Raw genomic sequence first — 20,325 nt, 5'->3', positions numbered from 1 at the left:
CATAAAAATCGGGCAAGTAGTTTTCCATAATATTGCTGTCAGCCAAACAAACAAACTGAGCTAAAAACATGACCTCCTTGGGACAAACATAGGATCGCTGTAGTACAGGAACGAGCTCAGCAGATGTCAACTATAGTAGATTGCTTGATAGTAGAAGTGTGCACTGTGCAGCTGTAATGTGTAGTACAAATATTAGTATGTAATGTAGCAAATAAAAGCAAAGGAACAAACATTACAGATTAGCTGTTAGGCTGTTAATAATATTAGCAAAAGTCTATTCAGTGAATATACTATGCATCTGCCCTAAAACATAATAAATCAAAACTCCTTTGTTTACTAATCATGACAACGATTTCATGATCTAACTAATAGAAAAGCTGGTGAGATGCATGTAGTGAAACCACAGTTGCTCCTTGTTTTACAATGTTCAATGTGAAGTGAATTCCATGAATTGCAATAAGCAACACCATGTGAAGAGTCTGTCTGGAGAGATGGTGGCTCTTCCTCCGGCACTTTGCTCTCCTGCTGCCTTTTAATTAGTGCTGATTACCAGCTCAACAAAACAACAGGTGATTTGTCCACTGATTTGTGTAACGGCCTCAATTATGTCTTTATGACCTGAATGGGAAAGAAGATAGGAGCCCTGAGGCACAGTCAAGCCTCTGTGCAACACCCTCCACATCACACAAAACGTGGCTACCACTGGACAAGTTTGCATCTTTATGTATCAAAAATGATTTACAAAAACATACACTCCTTGGAGGGTACAGCCTATTCTTCTCATGGCGTAAACAGCAACTAATTAAACAATTTCCCATTTGTGTTATGGCTTGTATGTAACCACAGCAAACAAGGCATTCAGTCTGATTAATATAAAATATCTTTCCTCTCATCTCTTTTGAGCCCTATGACAATAAACTAAGTATTGCAAAGTGAATAAATGGTACTCGAGGCTATAAAAATCCATAATTTGAAACATGTGGACGAGAAACACTCACTGATGTGGTCAATAAAGAAGCCACAGAGTAGATGGTCGAATCCTAGCAGTTCAGCAGTCTAACCTTGACAGTGTGTGCAAGTGTGTGGGCATGTGAAAGACAACAACTTTGTCTTTCATCTTTGATGAATACCCTGTCAGATAGGGACAGAGAGAGATAAATGGCGAGAGACTATGCATATGTGTGGGAGAGAATGAGGCAGAAGCAGGACACGTACACACACACACACACACAGACACACACACACACACACACACACACACACACACACACACACACACACACACACACACACACACACACACTGAAGTAGCAAAGAGGACTGGTAACCAGATCCCACTCCTTCTGTCTTTACCAAGCCCTTACCTAACACCATGGTCATGTAGCGCTCCTCCACTCCAGCCTCCAGAAGCAGTGGGGGCACGTATGTGATCCCAGCTGCCACACAGATCTCTAGGCCGCAGGTCAGGGAGTTCAGCAGGACAAGACGCCACTGAGACCTCCATCCAGGCATATTTACAAGGGCTGGCTCGCCTTTCCTCTGCTCTGTGATGGTCACTACTGGGGGCAGGGGTAGGGGCAAGGGGGGGAGCGTGGGGTGGCAGATGGTGCTCCAGTGGGACAAGAGGGCTGTCGGGGAGGGACAGCAGCAAAGACACGTGGATGTCTCAGATGACCTGGAGGATTCATCCTCTTCTCAGCATTCTGGATCTGAAGAGCAGAGGAAGAGAAAAGGGAGAGAGCAGTGAGAAATGGAAAGAAAGGTTTTGCAACTTTTGAACTGCATTTCAAAGAATAAATAAGCTTCCACACGGTCTCTGCATAGCATGTTGTACAATTTAATGTACTACGTTTTCAGACTGAAAATGTGAGGAAGAGCTAAGGCATGCCACGTTAGACAGGTCATTCCCAGGTTACTACACCTGGATGTCAGGGGCCTCAGGTTGCATGCAGGCGCATGTCAGCGTGTCATGCTCTCTCACGACAGAATCAAATCAACGCAAATTCCAACATTCAATTTTTTTTTTTTCAGACGCATGGAAATGGCAGCGACAGTCACAAGGATATGATATTGATGTATCATCAGAGCTCCTCACCAACAGCTTCAGGACAGCAGGAACAACAGACGGACAGAGGAGACAAGTCAGCTGGAGCGCCGTGGCGAACACACCAAACCATTTTCCAAGAGAGTTCTTTCTCCCACTGCTGCCTTGCGTGCCTCTAAGTCTCAAAAAATACATGGTAGAGGTTTAAAAGTTCAACCTTTAAATAAAAAAAAAATAATTAAAAAAAAAGAGTATAAGTTCTACTTTCCCCATCTCTCTCCTTACTACGTCTCCCTCTCCCTTCTCCATAATAACTCTAGTATTAGTGGGAGCCTTTCCTTGGCTGACCATGTCATTATCTGTATTATTAAGCACTGATTGCAGTTTTAGTCACATGAGTGAGCCATCCTTCCTGACATTTTTTGCAGATTATTACCATTGTTCAGCAGTCTTTAGTACCTGAAAAGATATGTCACTAGAACTAGACCATAAGGCAGGAGGTAGATTAACACAGCATGCTTTACCATGTCAGGTTTAAAGACAAAGCAATGCTGTGCCAGAAAAGTGAACTGTGTTGTCAGGTGATGTGTTCAAGTCAGAGGCAGGCTGAGCTGCATCCATCCACACGTGACTAAGCTTTGTGTATCAAGACGAACAAAACACCAAGGTGAACCACAACAAACGTGTCCTTGTTATTTTCTGCACACTGTCCTACACTGACAACTCAACCACACCTTGAAGGATTTTTCCAGTGACAATAACGGACATTTGCCATGACATGCCTTATTGTCAAGATACCACGTGTTCATCCAATCCCTGTTCTCTCTAAAACCTGCAAAGGATTATAGTCTTAAGTTTTACTGATATTCATCTGAAGGAATGAGGTGTGACTTCCATTCTAAAGACAAAAAAATATATATCAGGCTGCTTCCAATCTGTGTGCATTTAGACCTCTGTACATGAAAAAAAACAACATCGTCATCATCTACCAATGAGGTGTGCGTTCGTTTAAAGCAGAGGGACAGAGCGAGAACAGTCAGCAAACACAGAAAAAACAAGGTGCTATATTTGCATTTGGTGTCTCTCTGCCAATGCTGCCCATCTGTTCTCTCCCAGCGAACGACATGGATGTCATCATCTCCAACAAGACATGGTTAATAATCACAGAAATGTACTCAAGTTATTGATCAGATTCATATCTAAGGTAATGTATCTTGTGGGGCTTAAAAAACAACAATCTTGTGTTAGGTAACGTACTGAACAAGCTGATAAAGAGACAAAATAGATGACATACTGTTTTCTCAAGAAGCTAGAGTGGCTTCTTACAAAATATAGTTTCCGTTCCAACTCATGAGCTTATTGTCCTTAATAACCCTTAGAGACCTGCGCTCCCAGATGACATTACTGTCTTTAAGAGGCTGTAGCGGGCTACATTTTAAATCTAGAGTGATGGTATTGGTATCATAGGAAACTAGATCTAAGGAATCCAGTTGTACCAACCATGTCTAGCTTTTCGTGCAGGTGGCTAAATAATGGTCCAAAGTTAGGCAACATTTTAGCCCGGGAAAAACTGGCACAGACATTTTCAATGTGGTCCCTTGACCTCTGACCTGAATAGAAATGGGTTCTATGGGTACCCACAAGTCCCCGCTTTACAGACGTACTCCCTTTATGTTAATCACATGCAGTTTGGGGCGAAAACCATGCAGTTAAAATGTGTTATTTTCGCCTATTCTAAGATGGTATAGTTGAATATTTCTGCATACTGAAACAGTATGCAGAACAAGTCCCTAAACAGTCTTGAAATTGCAAACTGCCTGGAAAGCTGGGACTCTTGTGGATTCAGTTAGCCCACATTTATTTATGTGTGATGATGTTAGTCCCAAAGTAGCCATTTCATTGTAGTGAGACCATATTTGAAAGTTGACCTCACTGTAAAAAATGACTTTGTGACCTGATAGAATAATCACAGCCTCATGAAACTTTACGACCACAAACTAGAGACCAAGGGCATTCAGAACATGTATGCTCCCATAGGTATAATGACTCTAAGGGGGTTTCTGAGTTTCCAGAACAAAAGTGCTCACCAATCACTCAATCTTACAGAAATCTCCAAATGTCAAAAGTTTTTGATACCAAATCACAGCATGTATTTTTTTCTATGATGTTCCTCAAGGCATTTGAGGAATTTCTGACCATTTATCAATTCATCAATCTGAAATCAATTTGAATAGGCATCTAAAACACAATGTTTATTGCAGATTGATGAAGAACAATTTGACACAGTGCTGAGTTGCATCTCAAATTAACCTTTAAGTCCGCAGCTTTCAGACGATGTATACCACTTCTATGTGGCATATACTGTTGACCTGCTATCTTCCCCTAAAGAACCCCTGCCCCTCCCTAAAAATGACAGAAATGGGTCTATGTGGGTCTCAGAGGGTTAAACATCATGTTTTGGTGCATACATCACTGTCATCAGGCATCCCAGCCATGCCCATCTAAAACCTCTTGTGCCTTTCACATCGTTATCATCAATGATGCAATCAGAGTTCCTACAGCAATCATACAATCCCAGCTCAGTCATTATGAGTCCTTTGATACACAGGCTCTTTGAGAATCTGAAGGACAATGCGACAGTTAGCAGGCTGGACCTAGCAGGGGCCTTGGTCACTGAGAGAAAGGACCATCACACCCGTCAGATCAAATTCCTACCCAGCCTGGGCACACTGAAAGACACCCATCAGGGGACCAGCCTTTGCCCCTACAGCCTGTCTGTGTGTGTATGTACATTCCCCCTCCCTCTCCCCTGTATTTCATCCCTACCTTCCTCTCAGCCCCTGAGGTCAGCTCCGTCTCTGACCTGCATTCTAGAAGCACCCTTTTGACATATCTGCCCAAGACTGGTTATGCCTTTATGATTCTGAATGCTTTCTATTGCAGCCCCAGCTGACTCTCTGTCAGACGTTCTCACTGAAAACAGAAGAGTCCCCGGTGGCAAGAATAAAGAAATCTGATTTGTCTACCCAAGCGGCTGCGGCTTGTCTGGCCGCCTGCCCAATTGCAAGTCAGATTCCAGGGTTTTGTAAATTGAGTGGTTGCTTAAGTCTTGACCCGAGTAGCGGTGGCAAGTCAGAGTAAGGACAGGGGTGAGGGAGGAGGATGGAAGGGCTGTAAGATGATGGCAGGGATAGAGGGAAACAGTGCAGACATGCTTTTATCAGTCCATTTATCCACCTCCATGTCAAACATATAAAATCCATTTGTTTGTTTTAAATATGGTGATCTTAAGCCAATTCAATGTTTGTGGCATTGGCACAAAGCAGCACAGAGCTCTCAAGCTTGCGTTTTAGGGAAGGAAGACAGAAACACACACTGGCAGCCCACACAGTCCTTCCACCACTCGCTTAATGACACCTCTGACTCTAAAAATGTATTCCAGTCATGCCCTTTATCATCTTCCCATAGCCTTGGAGACACAAACGCACACACACTGTTAGCTGTCGCCTTACGTGTTCAAACACTACAATGTGAGCCAGGCTGGTGAGAGGAGGGGTGGTGGTGGGCAGCTTTTGTCAGCTCTCCCACTGCTCCATTACCATGCCCTATTCAGCCGCAGGCCCCACAAAAATCGGTCCTAATGACTCTGAGCGGTATTCTTACAATACAAAACGGGCTTTGTATACATTGTGCCAGGGAGAGTAATGTGATATAGTGAGGAATTAAGTCCATTTCCAAGTCTTTAATTAACGCAGTGTTCATATACATGGTAGGATATAGAAAGTGTGTGCATGCGTGTGTGCGTGCGTGCGTGTGTGCGTGTGTGTGTGTGTGCGTGTGTGTGTGGTTGGGCAGGGGTGGGGGGTCTCCCAGCAGACAGCAGGGTTTGGAAGAGAAGAGGGGAAGAAATTGCTCTGAGATGACATCAGAGCCACAAGCACAGTTGAGGCTGTGGCTGCAGAAAGCTCAATAGGAGGGTTTGGTTGTGTGTTTGGCTCAAGTTGAATGGCTGCATAGAGGGACAGCACGACCAGCTTTTATCCTGGCTGCTTCCCTGGCTCATTTCCTGCAAATCTTTCTCCTTCTCTGCTTTCTGAATAACACAAACAAGGTAAGATGGAGCATCCCCTAATGAACAGTGGGCTGCTTGCAATGCTGCCATAATATCACTCAGCATTTGTGAACGGTGCCAACTTGGCATTGTCGTGGAGTTGTGTCATGGAAATGATGCCACGTTCAGAGGGCCCCAGAGAAGTTCCTTCTAGACGTAGTCCTCAACATGTCCTCTGAGATAATAGTGTGTTCCATTTACCTTGGAACTCAGAGTTAACAACGCATTAGGCTGTTTTTTGTGCATACAAACAGCGTAACATGTCCACAGATAGAAGTTGGACAGTACTGTGTTTAAGACTGGGTTAGCTCAGTTGGTAGAGCAGGCGCACATGTATATAGAGGTTTACTCCTTGACACCGCGGCCGCAGGTTCGAGTCTGACCTGCGGTCCTTTGCTGCATGTCATTCTCCCCTTTCATATCTTCATCTGTCCTGTGAAAAAAATGCCCAAAAAAAAAGACTATGTTAACGATACACAAATAAGACAAACATGCTAATAAACCATATATTACTATACTAAAGCTTTTACTACTCTTGATGGAGCAGCCATGTTGGATTTCGAGGTCAGCTTGCTGAGGGTACTGTAACGTTCTCCGACTTCCCAACTTGGAAATCCGACTTCAGAGGGCGGGTTTTTCCGACTCAGAACATTGAAATTCGGACTTCCGAGTACAAATGGAACGCACCATAAATGCCTGATGTCAGAACTGAGGAACAACAAAACCCTTAACAGACTGACTCAAACTGTGTTGTCGTCTTATACCTGGATTGACTAGGCCTGTAACAATTATTACATAATTGTCTAATATTGTTTAATATTATTCGCACAGTAATCTTTGTTCCTTTGTTTAACCACAATTAATTGCTAACATTAGCTAAGGTGCTAAGGGGTATGACTGTTGATGGCGATTGTTGATTTTGTTTAGATATGCCAAATTGTAATTATGTAAGTGATTATTGGCTGGACTGTTGAGGTAAAGCTATCACTTGTTGCCATAGCAACTCCAAACTGCAGATAATAAATAACTAGCACTCAAAAAGCTTAAAGACAAAACTTGGTAAACCACAATTATTAGATCTGAGAAAAGTGTTTTAGTTTCATTTATTCTTAGGGCTTAGGTGCTGCTCAAAATGGCTCGGATGCTGCACCTAAACCTTATAATGGCAGGGAAAACATAAATATGCATAATATTTTTAAAATTTGACAGAAAGAGAAAATTATATAGTTAATCACAATTATTTCTGAGACAATTACTTGTACAGCAGCATTTGGAATTGTTACAGCTCATAGGATTGACTTGAGATTAATTGTACCCTTTCAGTCCCTCTCTGCACCTAAAATGTTTGCCTCGCGTCCTTCGTGCAACTTCGACCCCTGGACTGTTTGTGGGTTTTCGTAGCCATTGTACCAACTGTACGTTAGCTGTATGCCAGCTAGCAACAGACAAACCAACTGTGTGTGTTTGTTTGTGTTCAGCTCAGCCTCTGACTGAACTCAGTTCCTTCTGTTATTCTCCTTTTTCTTCTCATCTGTACGTTTATGAAGCAGATTGATGAAGCTACGGGATACGCACATATCTTTCTAACAAGTTTAAAGGTGCCGTAGGTAGGATTGTGAAGCTCCAGGACTTAGCCAAAACATTTGAACATTGACAACTTCTCAGTCCCTCCCCCCTTTACGCTAAAGCACTACAGGCTGTAGGTGGTACCAGAGGAGCCAGTTGTTTTTTTTAAATGACCTGCTTCATGTAGTTCTACTGGAACATAGGGTCAGTTTCAGCAAATTTGACAGAAAGTTAGTTTTATAAGTCTTACCTACTGCACCTTTAAACACAACACATGCAAACGCATCTATCTACACTGGGGAGAACAAGTATTTGAAATCCAGAAAATCACATTGTATGATTTTTAAATAATTAATTTGCATTTTATTGCATGACATAAGTATTTGATCACCTACCAACCAGTAAGAATTCCAGCTCTCACAGACCTGTTAGTTTTTCTTTAAGAAGCTCTCCTGTTCTCCACTCATTACCTGTATTAACTGCACCTGTTTGAACTCGTTACCTGTATAAAAGACACCTGTCCACACACTCAATCAAACAGACTCCAACCTCTCCACAATGGCCAAGACCAGAGAGCTGTGTAAGGACATCAGGGATAAAATTGTAGACCTGCACAAGGCTGGGATGGGCTGGGAAGTAAACGCAACATTTTTCAACTTTCTGCTAAGATATCTGTGACTTTTTTGCAATGAAAATGCGGGGATTATGAAATCATGCAAGCCCCGCATATTTTGCGCGGAAATCGACAATTTATGCGGCGAAAGTGCGGCGTATTTGAAAAAATGCGCGCCCGCAAAAATATGCTGATTATGCATTGAATTATGCGATCGCATAATCACGTTTTTCTGGAGGGACTGAAATAGGCTTTACCACTTGGTTATTTCATAGAGGCTATTTATTTATTGAATTACCAGAAAACTGCTTTAACGTGATGTATATCCTTAGCAAGATAGGATATGACCTGTATGGTAATAGAAGATTTCAGCCATATCACCCAGCCCTATATGCATTGCACCACCTCTAAATTATGTTTCACACTATCTGAACACACACTTACACTTCAAATGACAATTATTTTTAATGCATACAATTCATTTTACATGAAAATAATTATTTTAAGACATTTTAACTTGTTTGCACATGGAATTCTCAGCATAAGTGAGAACACTTATCATTTCCTTTGCCCTTTTCTAATGTATAGACATTTTACCATTCCTCCCACTCTCTTTCAGTCCCTCTGACACTCTCTCTCCTATGTTCATCTCTACCAGGTGTTCTACATCTTTCCATGACCAGTCGTCCAGATGAGGACACCATCAGACCTCTGGCAACCATTTTCCCAGACACACTGTTTCCTTCCGTTGCTCACAACTAGATAACAACGTGGAACTTGTTTAACCTACTTCAATAATAAAAAGTTTAGTGATTTGTGTTCTGCCTCCACTCACTTGAAAGGCTGCCCTGACATTGCTGACCCAACCCCCCAGCCTGTAATCTTAAGCCCACATTGGTCACTGTGACCCCTGACCCTGCCTTTCACCGCAAATCATGTGACCAACCTAACGTCTTAAAGACAGCACCAGCAGGCTGCTAATATTTTCCTCCTTTATTGTGCTGCCTAGTTAAACGAAAAGTCAACCTGTAGCCAGTTATTTTAAAGTATGGCTTCTGGGAGAAGATATGATGAAAGAACATCCATCTTATAATGGAGCAGGAAAGACAACATTGTCTTATTTCTGGAAGGTCTAATGCCAAAATGTGCTCTCCCCATCTCTGCACCTAATTAGGCTGACGGCTCAGAATATAAGTCCCTTAAGTTTAAAAGACCGAAAAGATGACAAGAAACTAAACGTTCATGGCTCTTGAGAGAGCAATGCTATCGGCAATGCTATTCTTCAAAAAATATTCTAGTAGGGAGGATGACATTTATAGTTCTATGGGGAAAACTTTGTTTCTTTCACTACTTCATTCATTCACAACACAGGAATTCCCCAATACTGTTTTAAACAGCATCTCTACACCAAAAGTGGGTGGAGAAAAAAGTATCGGTGCTTATCTAAAAGAGACTACAGCGGATTCACACAGAAATACTTATTACACACACACACACAAAAACACGCATGTCGCACTTATCAGGTGAACATCAGAGGAATGCAGGCTAGTTTTGGCTGCCCTGGTGTGGGATTAGGGAGTGTGTGTGTGTGTGTGTGTGTGTGTGTGTGTGTGTGTGTGTGTGTGTGTGTGTGTGCGCGTGCATGCGTGTGTGCATCAGAGAGTGAACTGAGGGAAGGCTGCGCCTCTGCCCACACAAGAGAATGAAGCCAGCTACTGCTCAGGGAGGTGACCGTTATCATGCTGGCCCATGCAAATAGCACAACAATGGTGTGCAGCAGAGTTGAGCCGTGTCGCCTCTTGTGAGTCAATGTGGCTGATAACGTGCCTCCCTTTGCCGACTGTGGCTTTCCAGTCACTGAAAACCTATTGTGCCAAGGTGAAAGGACTAATAAGAGGGAATTCAAACGCAAATGACTTTCCATTCAACCGCGATCAGGTGTGTTTACATTTAGTTCATAGAGCAGTCACAATTTTAATTAGGTTTAATCATCAACCAGTTGTTTGCTGTAAGATGGTATTTGTGATCAACACTATATAATGTTGTAATATGCAAGCATGAAATCCTATTTATAAAGATGCAAGAAAAAATTGCATGACGTGACATTTTTTTGTTCTTTTTTTTATATAACCAAACTAACTCCAGTACTGTTGGATGTATATTCAATTCATTGTATATGAATTGCTTAATCTTATTTAAAACATAAAAATCATATTTTAAGTCTAATAATTTATATATTATATAAGTTATAATCAGGGTGTCAAGAGAACATTATTGTATTAATGATAAGGTCAGAACTTCTAAGTTAAAAACATGGCTTGAATTAGACTTTCTATAAAAAAAAATATATATATTTTTTTTTTTAAAGATACAGCTGACCTTTTACTACCATTAGCACTCACAATACAGAGGTACAGTTCATTTTTATACGCTACGATGAGCCCTTCATATTCAGAGCCAATTCATCATGCTTGGCTTAATGACAGAAGCTTAAGACTAAAAATGTGCGTCTTTGCCATTACAAAGAAATCTATTTTATTCTGTTCACTCTATATCTGTCCTTTAACTATTTGCACCTCTGGTATTTTACACATTAAGGAAAGACAATGTAATAGAAAGTGTGATAAAAGCAAAATAACATGAGCCACAAAGGAGTGGAGTTACTTGGCAAAATGACACTCACCGGCCAAAGAAGCGAAGCTCAAATGGTCCACCTACAGACTTTGCATTGCTGAAAATTGAGCATCTAATCTATTTTAAAGGCTGCTCACACTCTTTAGCCGATCAACACACTCCACTCACTTGCAGAGCGTATCTGCACTGACTCTTTTGACCACCTGCTTCAACTCTATGCTCGAGAGTCGGACTCTTTTTTTATCCTGCTTTTTGTGTCCCCTGTTCCCTCCTCTCTTACGTTAGCCCACCTCCTTTGCATCCCTCCTATTATTCTCCCTCCCTCCCTCTGTTGTCTGCCTCAGCCTGTAAGGTGGGAATTGGGAAAATCCCAAAGCACTTGAGGAATCCTGTCGCTTTCTGTCTGTATCCGTCTCAAAGAAATGACCCGTTTCTGTTTTTACTCTCTTGAAAGACAAACATTCTGACCAAAACCTTGACCTGAAATATAGTACAGAGACACTCACCTGTGTTGTATAATAGAAGCACAACAGGCAGTCAGGAAACAAAGAATGAATTGATATTATCTAACAACCCCACAGTGAGGCCACTCCCCCATCCCATTCCCTTCTCTCTCACTATCTATAACCACTCCCTAAAAGTTCTGTATTATACCCCCTGACCCAGTATCATGTTCAGCTGCCTATCAGGGCAGGGGTAGCACTCCCACCCTCTCTCATTACCTCCCCTCCTGCATCCCAGTCTTAGTTAAGCTCACACTACTGCATGACCGCTTGTCCATGGACTGCTTTAACCCTTTTCCTGGTTCACCAGCTCAGCTAGAAATAAGCCTATTTGAGTAGACACGTACATGCACACACGCGCAGACATCCATCCACGATCGCACACGCACGCACATGCATGCACACGCACATACACATTCACACGCACACGCACTCACACACACACACACACGCTGGCTGCCATGTCCGTACCCCACGCCTGGAGGCCAACCAACCCTCTATAGAAAAGCTTTTAATTAGAGTATGGGGAAGGGAAGAAAAAAAAAGTGGAGCACAGGGAGCTCTATAATGGGAAGGGTGGTTAGTGGTGGGTGTGGGGTGTTGAGTAAAGTCATTAGAGTACGGCTGGCTTTAAGGAATCCCCATTTCTGGAGGCCAGAGGCAGATCAATATGAAGACAGAGTGTGGAGAATGGCTGCTGGCAGCACTTTCCCTCTGCAACAGGAACGAACGGCTTGCCTGGAATTAAGAGAATTCTGAAAATCCCGTTTTGGAGAACGGCCGGGCCTTACTATCTCAGCTTAATCCTCTGTGTCCTCACTTACCGAATATGTCTTAGCCCTCACAAATCTTTTGTTCAAATAAATCTGGAACCCAACAAGCACACACAAAACTAATAATGCCCTTCCTTCAAAAGTAGTTGGCAATAGTATATTATCTCAACGGTGTTTAAATACCCACCCCAAGTACAAATATGCATATCTCAAACACACACCCTCCTAGTAGCCTAATAATTAACTAGGAATAATAATAAGGTTTTCATTGTGTGTCTTCAGCCAAAACTCAAACACCCAAAAATGAAAGTTCCACACATACCCGACACTTACTTTCCCCAACCAGCTGACGGTTCTTTCTCCAAATTGCTATGTTGCGACATAAAATGATACTGCACCAAAACCTTACACATCTTTAACCTTTTGTTGTGCAAGGTTTCTAAAGCCCCTGACACACTAACCCGACGTCCGACCATGGGCAGAAAAGGCAGTAGGACTGATCAGTCGGCTCCCAGAGGTCCAAAAAGTGCCTCGGAACACATCGAAGCGACGCAGATTTGAGCGTGTAATACGTCTCCATAACAGCAGGCGGTGCTAATCTGTATTGTCGCCCAAAAAATGAAAACTGGCAGCTGATTGGACGAACGCGTCACGTGGGTCTGGCTTCTCCCGGATTTTTCAACCAGGCATAATGGCGGCTGGTTCAGAATACGATCTCATGTTTTACGATTACGATTTCATAAGATAGTTCACCGAAACGTGTTTCTTAAAACATTTTAAGCGAGAAATAGGCCGTGCATTTGCTGAATCTGTCTTCATTTCAGATCGACAAAGGTCAGTTTAAAAGATTTTCGTCAGATTTTGAGAGGCTTAGTCCCGCTCATCCCGCTCGTCATTTCCGGGTTAGCACTCTAACTCCACCAATCAGATTGGTCATGGAGTCCGACTGCCCGCCCTCCGACCCAGCAAGTCAGGTCGGCCGTCTCAGACGGACTTGAGTCACTGACCTCGCCAGACTGTCCAACAGCCGATTATCGGGTTGGTGTGTCACTGCCTTAACAGTGTGTGTGTGTGTGTGTGCTTGACTACAGCTTTGGCTATAGACGCATAAGCACTCTGGCCAGGCAAAGAAGGTTTTATTTCCATAGCTTTTTCTGCAGTGCTGGCCAAACCCAACGTGCCCAGAATAAGCTACAACACACTGCTCTCTGCTTTGATAAACCAAGGAAACCAAAACAGTGTGTCAGACATCAAACTCAAAGACCACTACTCTTGGCATAGCAGCAGGGACCCAATAAAGCCTAAATGTCACCCACATTATACATAGCACAAAGAGATGGATGGGAAGGATCAATCACTCATTGTGTGCTTCCAGAGCAAATTAACCTTTAAGTAAATACGTGAAGCCGATGCTTAAACAACACAGAGCTTCTATACATACCTAATAGCTTTTAACATGTAACACCTTTAGGATTAGCCCTACTCCAATGGCCATCTAAGAGCATCAGACAGTTAACATTCTCCAGGAGTTATCTATACTAGGACATACAGTAACATAGATGGTCCAAGTCTCTTCTAAATTGTCCCTTAAGGGACTCAAGAATCCCATCAGTGTTTTACTTACACAGGGCCATCTGTTGCACACCGCCACAGAACTGTCACAGCTGCCTCAGTATCATAAATAATGAAAATGAAATCATGAAATGAAGAATTGATCCATAAAGCTGCACCAAGAGGCACACATGATGTTGCATCCCCTTTAGGATCAGTCATACTTTTACACACGTCTGTTCCTACGCCTGAGAAGATGAACTCTGAGCAACAACGTTAATTTTAAGTTTTTTTGGATTTTTCCTACGTATCGAATTTCAGGTATGACACGTGACACTTTTTTGTAAATTTGACATGTGTCGGCGAGAAATGCAGGGTTTTCCCCAAAGAATGTAGTTTCCATTGTGATATGGGTGCACCATTATCTAGTATTATCACATGCTTTGTTAATTTTGGATTTAATAAAAAGACGCACCCAAGTCCACAAAAAAGCTGCCAAAAACATCTGCTCTGTCAAATAATTACTGACACAATTCCAACTCTATTGTATAATTTTATCAAAATGTCTTAACAACAACCCATGCAACATCATATTGATCGTGCAAATGTCCTTTTCCCAGAACAAATCAGTCATTTTCCTTCCTTTCCTACATTTTGTCTGCCGCACGGGATGTTTCACACAGAACTGAGAACGAAGATGATGAAGAACTACCAGATTTGGACCAAATAAAACCACCAGGCAAATAAATGGTAACAAATCATGTACAAAAAAAAAGAAGCTAGTTTTATTATAATCATTTCATAAGAAAATCATGCATGAAGATACAGATACTAAAGATACTAAACATCTTGTAATACTTTCATCCAGATCCATTAGCTAGACAAACATTAATTGAAAAAGCACAGCTTTGAAGTTCCCTAAAAAAAAAAAGAATGAGAGCATTGCTTGCTAGTAGGATCTCTTCCTGAAAAGGAGCCTCACTGCAGGACATGTATATGTAGTCTACTGAGAAAAGAGGTGTCCCTACAGGATGATGCATGGGCTGTTGGATTACAACTAACACATTAGAGTTCAGACAGAAATGCCTATAAATGTCCATTGGGGAACACAATCTTACTCATGATGCTTTTAGAAACATTAATAGACCGTTTTCATGGCAGACATTTTGACATGCCATAGTAAAAGCACAGGTGTATTTATTAATATTAATGATGACTGCATTCTACTTAGGGGAGGTCCTGGTGTTGTGCATACTGGCTCACTGGAATAGCGTACTGAGGCACGAAATGTAAAGGCAGCTACACACCGGGCCGATAATCGGCCGTTGGACAGTCTGGCGAGGTCAGTGACTGGAGTCTGTTCGGTGTGTTCCGTGCCGTCGTCCGTCCTGACTTGCTCAGTCGGAGACAGGGCAGTCGGGACTCACCCGGAAATGGTGAGCGGAATGAGCGTGACTAGAGCCTCTCAAAATCTGACGAAAATCTTTTAAACTGACCTTTGTCGATCTGAAATGAAGACAGATTCAGCAACTGCACGGCCTATTTCTCACTTAAAATGTGAGAAATCTAAAAAAAAAAAAAAAAAAATATCAATATCAGTTTAAGTTTACGCTATGTTTAGAATATTTTCATCACTTGACCTTGCTGCAAGACAGACCTTTCCGATGGGGAACTGAAGCCGGTATATTACTCTTTAAACAAACCAGACTTCTTTGACAAAAACAGTAGTTTTATTTCGCAGAACACGGGAGTTGCTGGTCTAACGTTACAACTGCCTAACGTGTGGTCCACATTAGTTATATTAGTTATGTTATTAAATTGTTTACAATATTTTCAGGCTTCAACCAGTGAAAGACAGGGTCAGGGAGAGATTCGTTAGGCATTGAAGTAGGAGAGGAGGACAGCGTCCAACAGCATGTCCTCCTCAGTTTTTGATACTTGATTGTTACGAAAATAAGTATTCCCCCCCGCCACAAATTGCTTTGCAATCTGTGGGAAACACTGTAACTTTATCGATTAGCTTACTCTGGTAACCCACATCACTGCTATTGGCTAAGGCTCTAATTACCGACCAAATGCAACTCGCTTTTTGGATGGGACAACACTTGAGAAAGTGGAGGAATCTAAATATCTTGGTCTCTTCCTTGACTCTCAGCTTTCTTTTGAACCACATATTGATTCAGTTGTTAAGAAAATAAACTGTAGCCTGGGAATACTATATCGTTCTATCAACTGTTTTACACAACAAGTCAGGAAAGGGATTATTTCACAGCTTCTACTACCAAAATTAGATGTATGCAGATGTTATTTATCAGAATACCTCTGAAACAAATCTTATCCCTCTCAATGTAGCCTATAACAGTCTCTGTCGATTTGTTCTGAGGTGTCCTTATAGAACCTTTCATTGCCTGATGTATGAGTCACTTCATTGGTTAACACCTAAATCTAGAAGGCAGTCTCACTGGCTGCAGTTTATTTTTAAATCAATTTTCTTTAATTATCCTCCTTATTTAAAACAACATCTAATCCCATATAGATCAACTTACAGTCTGAGACATACTGAGGACCCCTTTTTCTTTGCTCCCAGAATCTCCAAAGACATTGGACGACTTGCCTTTAAATTTAAAGCACCAAGCATTTGTTTTTTTTAAGGCATCTGTCTTTTATTATCTACAATTAACCTGCTCTTGTTTCTAACTTGACATAACGAGATTCTTGTTTATTTATGTGTGTGTATATATATATATATATATACATATATATATATACATATATATACATATATATACATATACATATATATATATATATATATATATATACACACACACACACATATATACACACACACACACACACACATATATATATTTTGTGAGTTTTTTTGTGATTGTTGCGGGCAAAAACCCTTGATTATGCGTCACGTTTTCTTAAAAAATGCGATGGAATATGCGGGATATTTATGCAATTTTATGCGATGAAATTGCGGGAACTTGCAAAAACTGTGGTTTCATCGCGGCTTCATCGCGGGGTTTGCAGCTTTTCGATGATGTTCACGTCGCGTAATTACGTCACGTCATAACGTTCCCATGGCAACAGGGGAAAATGGCTGCTCTTGTGTGAAGTAAATGCAACATTTTTCAACTTTCTGCTAAGATATCTGTGACTTTTTTGCAACAAAAATGCAGGGATTATAAAATCATGCAAGCCATTGTTGTTTTAAGGCCCGGACACACAGAGCCGATAATCGTCTGTTGGACAGTCTGGCGAGGTCGGTGACTCGAGTCTGTTCGGTGTGTTCCGTGCCGTCGTCAGTCGGAGGAGGAGCCGTCGTCCTTCATTTTGGCCGATTTGACACATGACGTATAATCGGCGGGGCGGGCACTGCCGGCAGTCGGACTCATATGACCCATCTGATTGGTAGAGTGCTAACCCGGAAACGGGGAGCGGAATGAGCGTGACTAGAGTCTCTCAAAATCTGACGAAAATCTTTCCTTTGTTGATCTGAAATGAAGACAGATTCAGCAACTGCATGGCCTATTTCTCGCTTAAAATGTTAACTATTTCAGTACAATATGAGATCGTATTCTGAACAAGCCGCCATGACAGTCTGTCTTTGAATTTCCGGAGAAACAAGACCTGTTCGTCCAATCTTTTGGGTGACAATACAGATTAGCTCCGCCTGCTGTTATGGACACGTATTACGTCTCGTCGCTTTGGTGTGTTCCGAAGCACTTTTATGACCAATTTGGGGAGAATGATCAGCCCAACTGCCTTTCCTGCTGACGTTTGGCCGTCGGCTCTGTGTGTCCGGGCCTTAAAACGAACAGTCACGGCAGTCACACACCTAAACCACGCCTGTAGCTGTAGCTACTCACTGGACGCTAATTGGCTCGGTCTGCTGCCGTCCGGACAAAAGTGCATTTTCTTGACAGACTGACAAAATGGATTTTTGTGCAATATGCGATCCCGCAATTCTCGCGTGATATCGCGATAATCCAGCTGCCGTGCAAAGTAAGATTTTAGCAGCTTTTCCCTCAATCTTCTCTCACAAGTTAATCTAAAATGTATTATCATTTTGTGGGGTTTTGATTTGGAATTCCTCTCCGTGTCTCCCGTGCTCCAGTACCACTCTTCACCTGAATTGTTACTGATTTTATAAAAAAAAATTTAAAAAGTCTTAGTCAACGCTGTTTAATCAGTAATATCTGGTTGCAAATACTGTATAATGTTACCTAATAAAGAAATCACAAACTCATAGGGGACATAAGATTATTCCATACCATGTCATTTCTGCAAGTCAGCAAATAAAAAATAAAAAATACTTGGTAGTCACTTTGTGACTTATAGGAAGAAAAGGCTGAGAGACATTATGGATAGAGGAAATGGTGCCAGGAAGGCCCTTCCAGCTGTTTCTCAAGAAACACCAAGGTTATGAACCTTCCAGCTGCATAGTTACAGTTAATACAGCAGTGCATAGAGGACTGACAGACAGGACAGATGGACATCAACAGGTCCATCTCCTTTTTCCAGCTGTTGTCAGAGCAGTAGTGGCCCCAAGGCACAATGATTAACGCCTCAGTCAAATGCTACACAAAGCAGATGGTAAAGATGGAAGAGAAGGGCAAAGTCCTCTCTCTTCCTCGCTATCCAGTAGAATACACAGGAAGGCATGCTGACACACACACACACACACACACACACACACACACACACACACACACACACACACACACACATAAAACACATAAACGCAGACTAAAAGGCGGAAGGGCTACCCTGGGCGTTCTGAGAAATAAGAAATCATCAATCATCAGCTCTACAAGATGAAAAGCATGCCAACACAAGAAACGTGTAATCAAGACAACTCTTTCCTTCCTCTATTTTAATCATGTCCTCTAAACATTGGACACTCAAGTCAATATCAAACTACCAACACGAGTTCACAAACGGGACATTGTTTACTGTCAACTAAAGAGGAACAGCAATTCCATTAGATGTGACTGTGGGCATCTGTGTGTGTGTGTGTGTGTGTGTGTGTGTGTGTGTGTGTGTGTGTGTGTGTGTGTGTGTGTGTGTGCATGCGTGCGTGTGTACTGTACAGTACAGATGTGCATGAGAAGGCGCCTTTTCACACATGCAAGCTGTATGGTCCATGATGGCTGATCCTCTCAGTCAGCTGTACAAAACATTTCTGGCAAAAACATTGTACTGGCAGGAGCAGGCATCAAAGCACTCACACACACACACACACACACACACACACACACACACACACACACACACATATATTGACTCAAATCATAAGCTTGGTCCTTTTCACAAGGCACAGAGCATCTCACATATCAAAGGTCTCCCTCAAACACTCAATAGCATCCCTTTCAGCTTGCTACATGAAAGAGAACACTGTGGTGTCTTATAATATGCCGTTTTCCCATTCACAGAGACAAACTTCAGAGGGCTGATTCCAGTTGGAAACCTTTCACTGTCCCGTTTGCCTGGCGTTTTTCTGGTAGTTTCACTAAGAAATGATTAGGAGGTGGCAGGGTCATTCATAATTTGGCACACTAAAAACGCCTTACCAGATTTGCTCTTTCCAGATCTGCCACTTTACATACTCTCTAGGGCTTCTCCGACTTCAGTCAAAGAGAGTGTGAATATATATTGCAAACATCTGGCCAAGTCCTTATCACCATGGAAAAATGTCAAAGGACAAGCCGGTGTTATCCCTGCTCTAGGGCCTGTCCTGTGGTTTACCAGCCATGTCAAACTCTCAAGTAGTGCTTCTCATTAATAAGGAATTATGGAAAAGCGACGGGCTTGTTTGCCGTCGGTTCCCCACCTTTCATGAGAGCTGGACCTGAGGCTGTTTTGCCTTCAATGCCACGCAGTCCGCTCCACACTTGAACCATGTTGGCAGAACTAAGTAAAGTCAGTAAATTGAATTAGGAACAACACAAATAGAGTCAGACTGTTGGGTCTGTTGTTTTTTTTTTTTTGCTCGCCAACGGAAAGACACAGAGTATCCTTCTATCATTTATTCTTGTGTTGCACAGGGAGGAGAAAGATAAACATCAGTAGACAGTTACTTTTGCCAGCCGTACCAAATGAATGCCATGTTCCCATAAGTTACTAAAATCATTCTGTTTTAAGAAACTGCTGTGCAGTTGGCACATTTCACCCATTGTTTTACAGTGCATTCAAGTTTGAATGACAAAAAAAAACACATTAGGACTAAAGAGAAAAGCAGTTGGCCAAGCAAGCCACTAGAGAACTGAACTGGTGCCAGTGCACCCACACACATTGGCATGGAGCGATTTCATGCAAAACTGAAGAGAAGATAGGGAAAATTCATGTCTTTAATCAGACCAGATATTAAAAGAACACACATAACCTAGATAGATGCCTGAATTATATTATGCCTTCACCCTCTCACACCAGTTAAAGTTAGCCATGATCCCAGGAGTGGTCCCAGGGGGGCTCTGATCCACGATGCCCCAAAAAGAGAGTGAGAGAGAGGTGTTAGTATG

The 20,325-nt window shown here is 42.1% G+C and overlaps 1 protein-coding gene across 1 annotated transcript in view; it reads right to left on the bottom strand.

The window, feature by feature from the left end:
- The window catches only part of LOC144522630 (solute carrier family 45 member 3), a 49,872-nt gene that overhangs the window by 21,637 nt on the left and 7,910 nt on the right, over positions 1-20,325 (bottom strand). The window contains exon 2 of the mRNA XM_078257865.1: positions 1,365-1,709. Within this exon, the coding sequence (XP_078113991.1) occupies positions 1,365-1,512 (148 nt within the window). The 5' untranslated portion in view covers positions 1,513-1,709. The remainder of the gene's footprint in view (positions 1-1,364; positions 1,710-20,325) is intronic.

This window comes from Sander vitreus, chromosome 8 (genome assembly GCF_031162955.1).
Source record: "Sander vitreus isolate 19-12246 chromosome 8, sanVit1, whole genome shotgun sequence".
Taxonomy (NCBI): Eukaryota; Metazoa; Chordata; class Actinopteri; order Perciformes; family Percidae; genus Sander; species Sander vitreus.
This window is presented reverse-complemented; position numbering and strand designations above follow the sequence as displayed.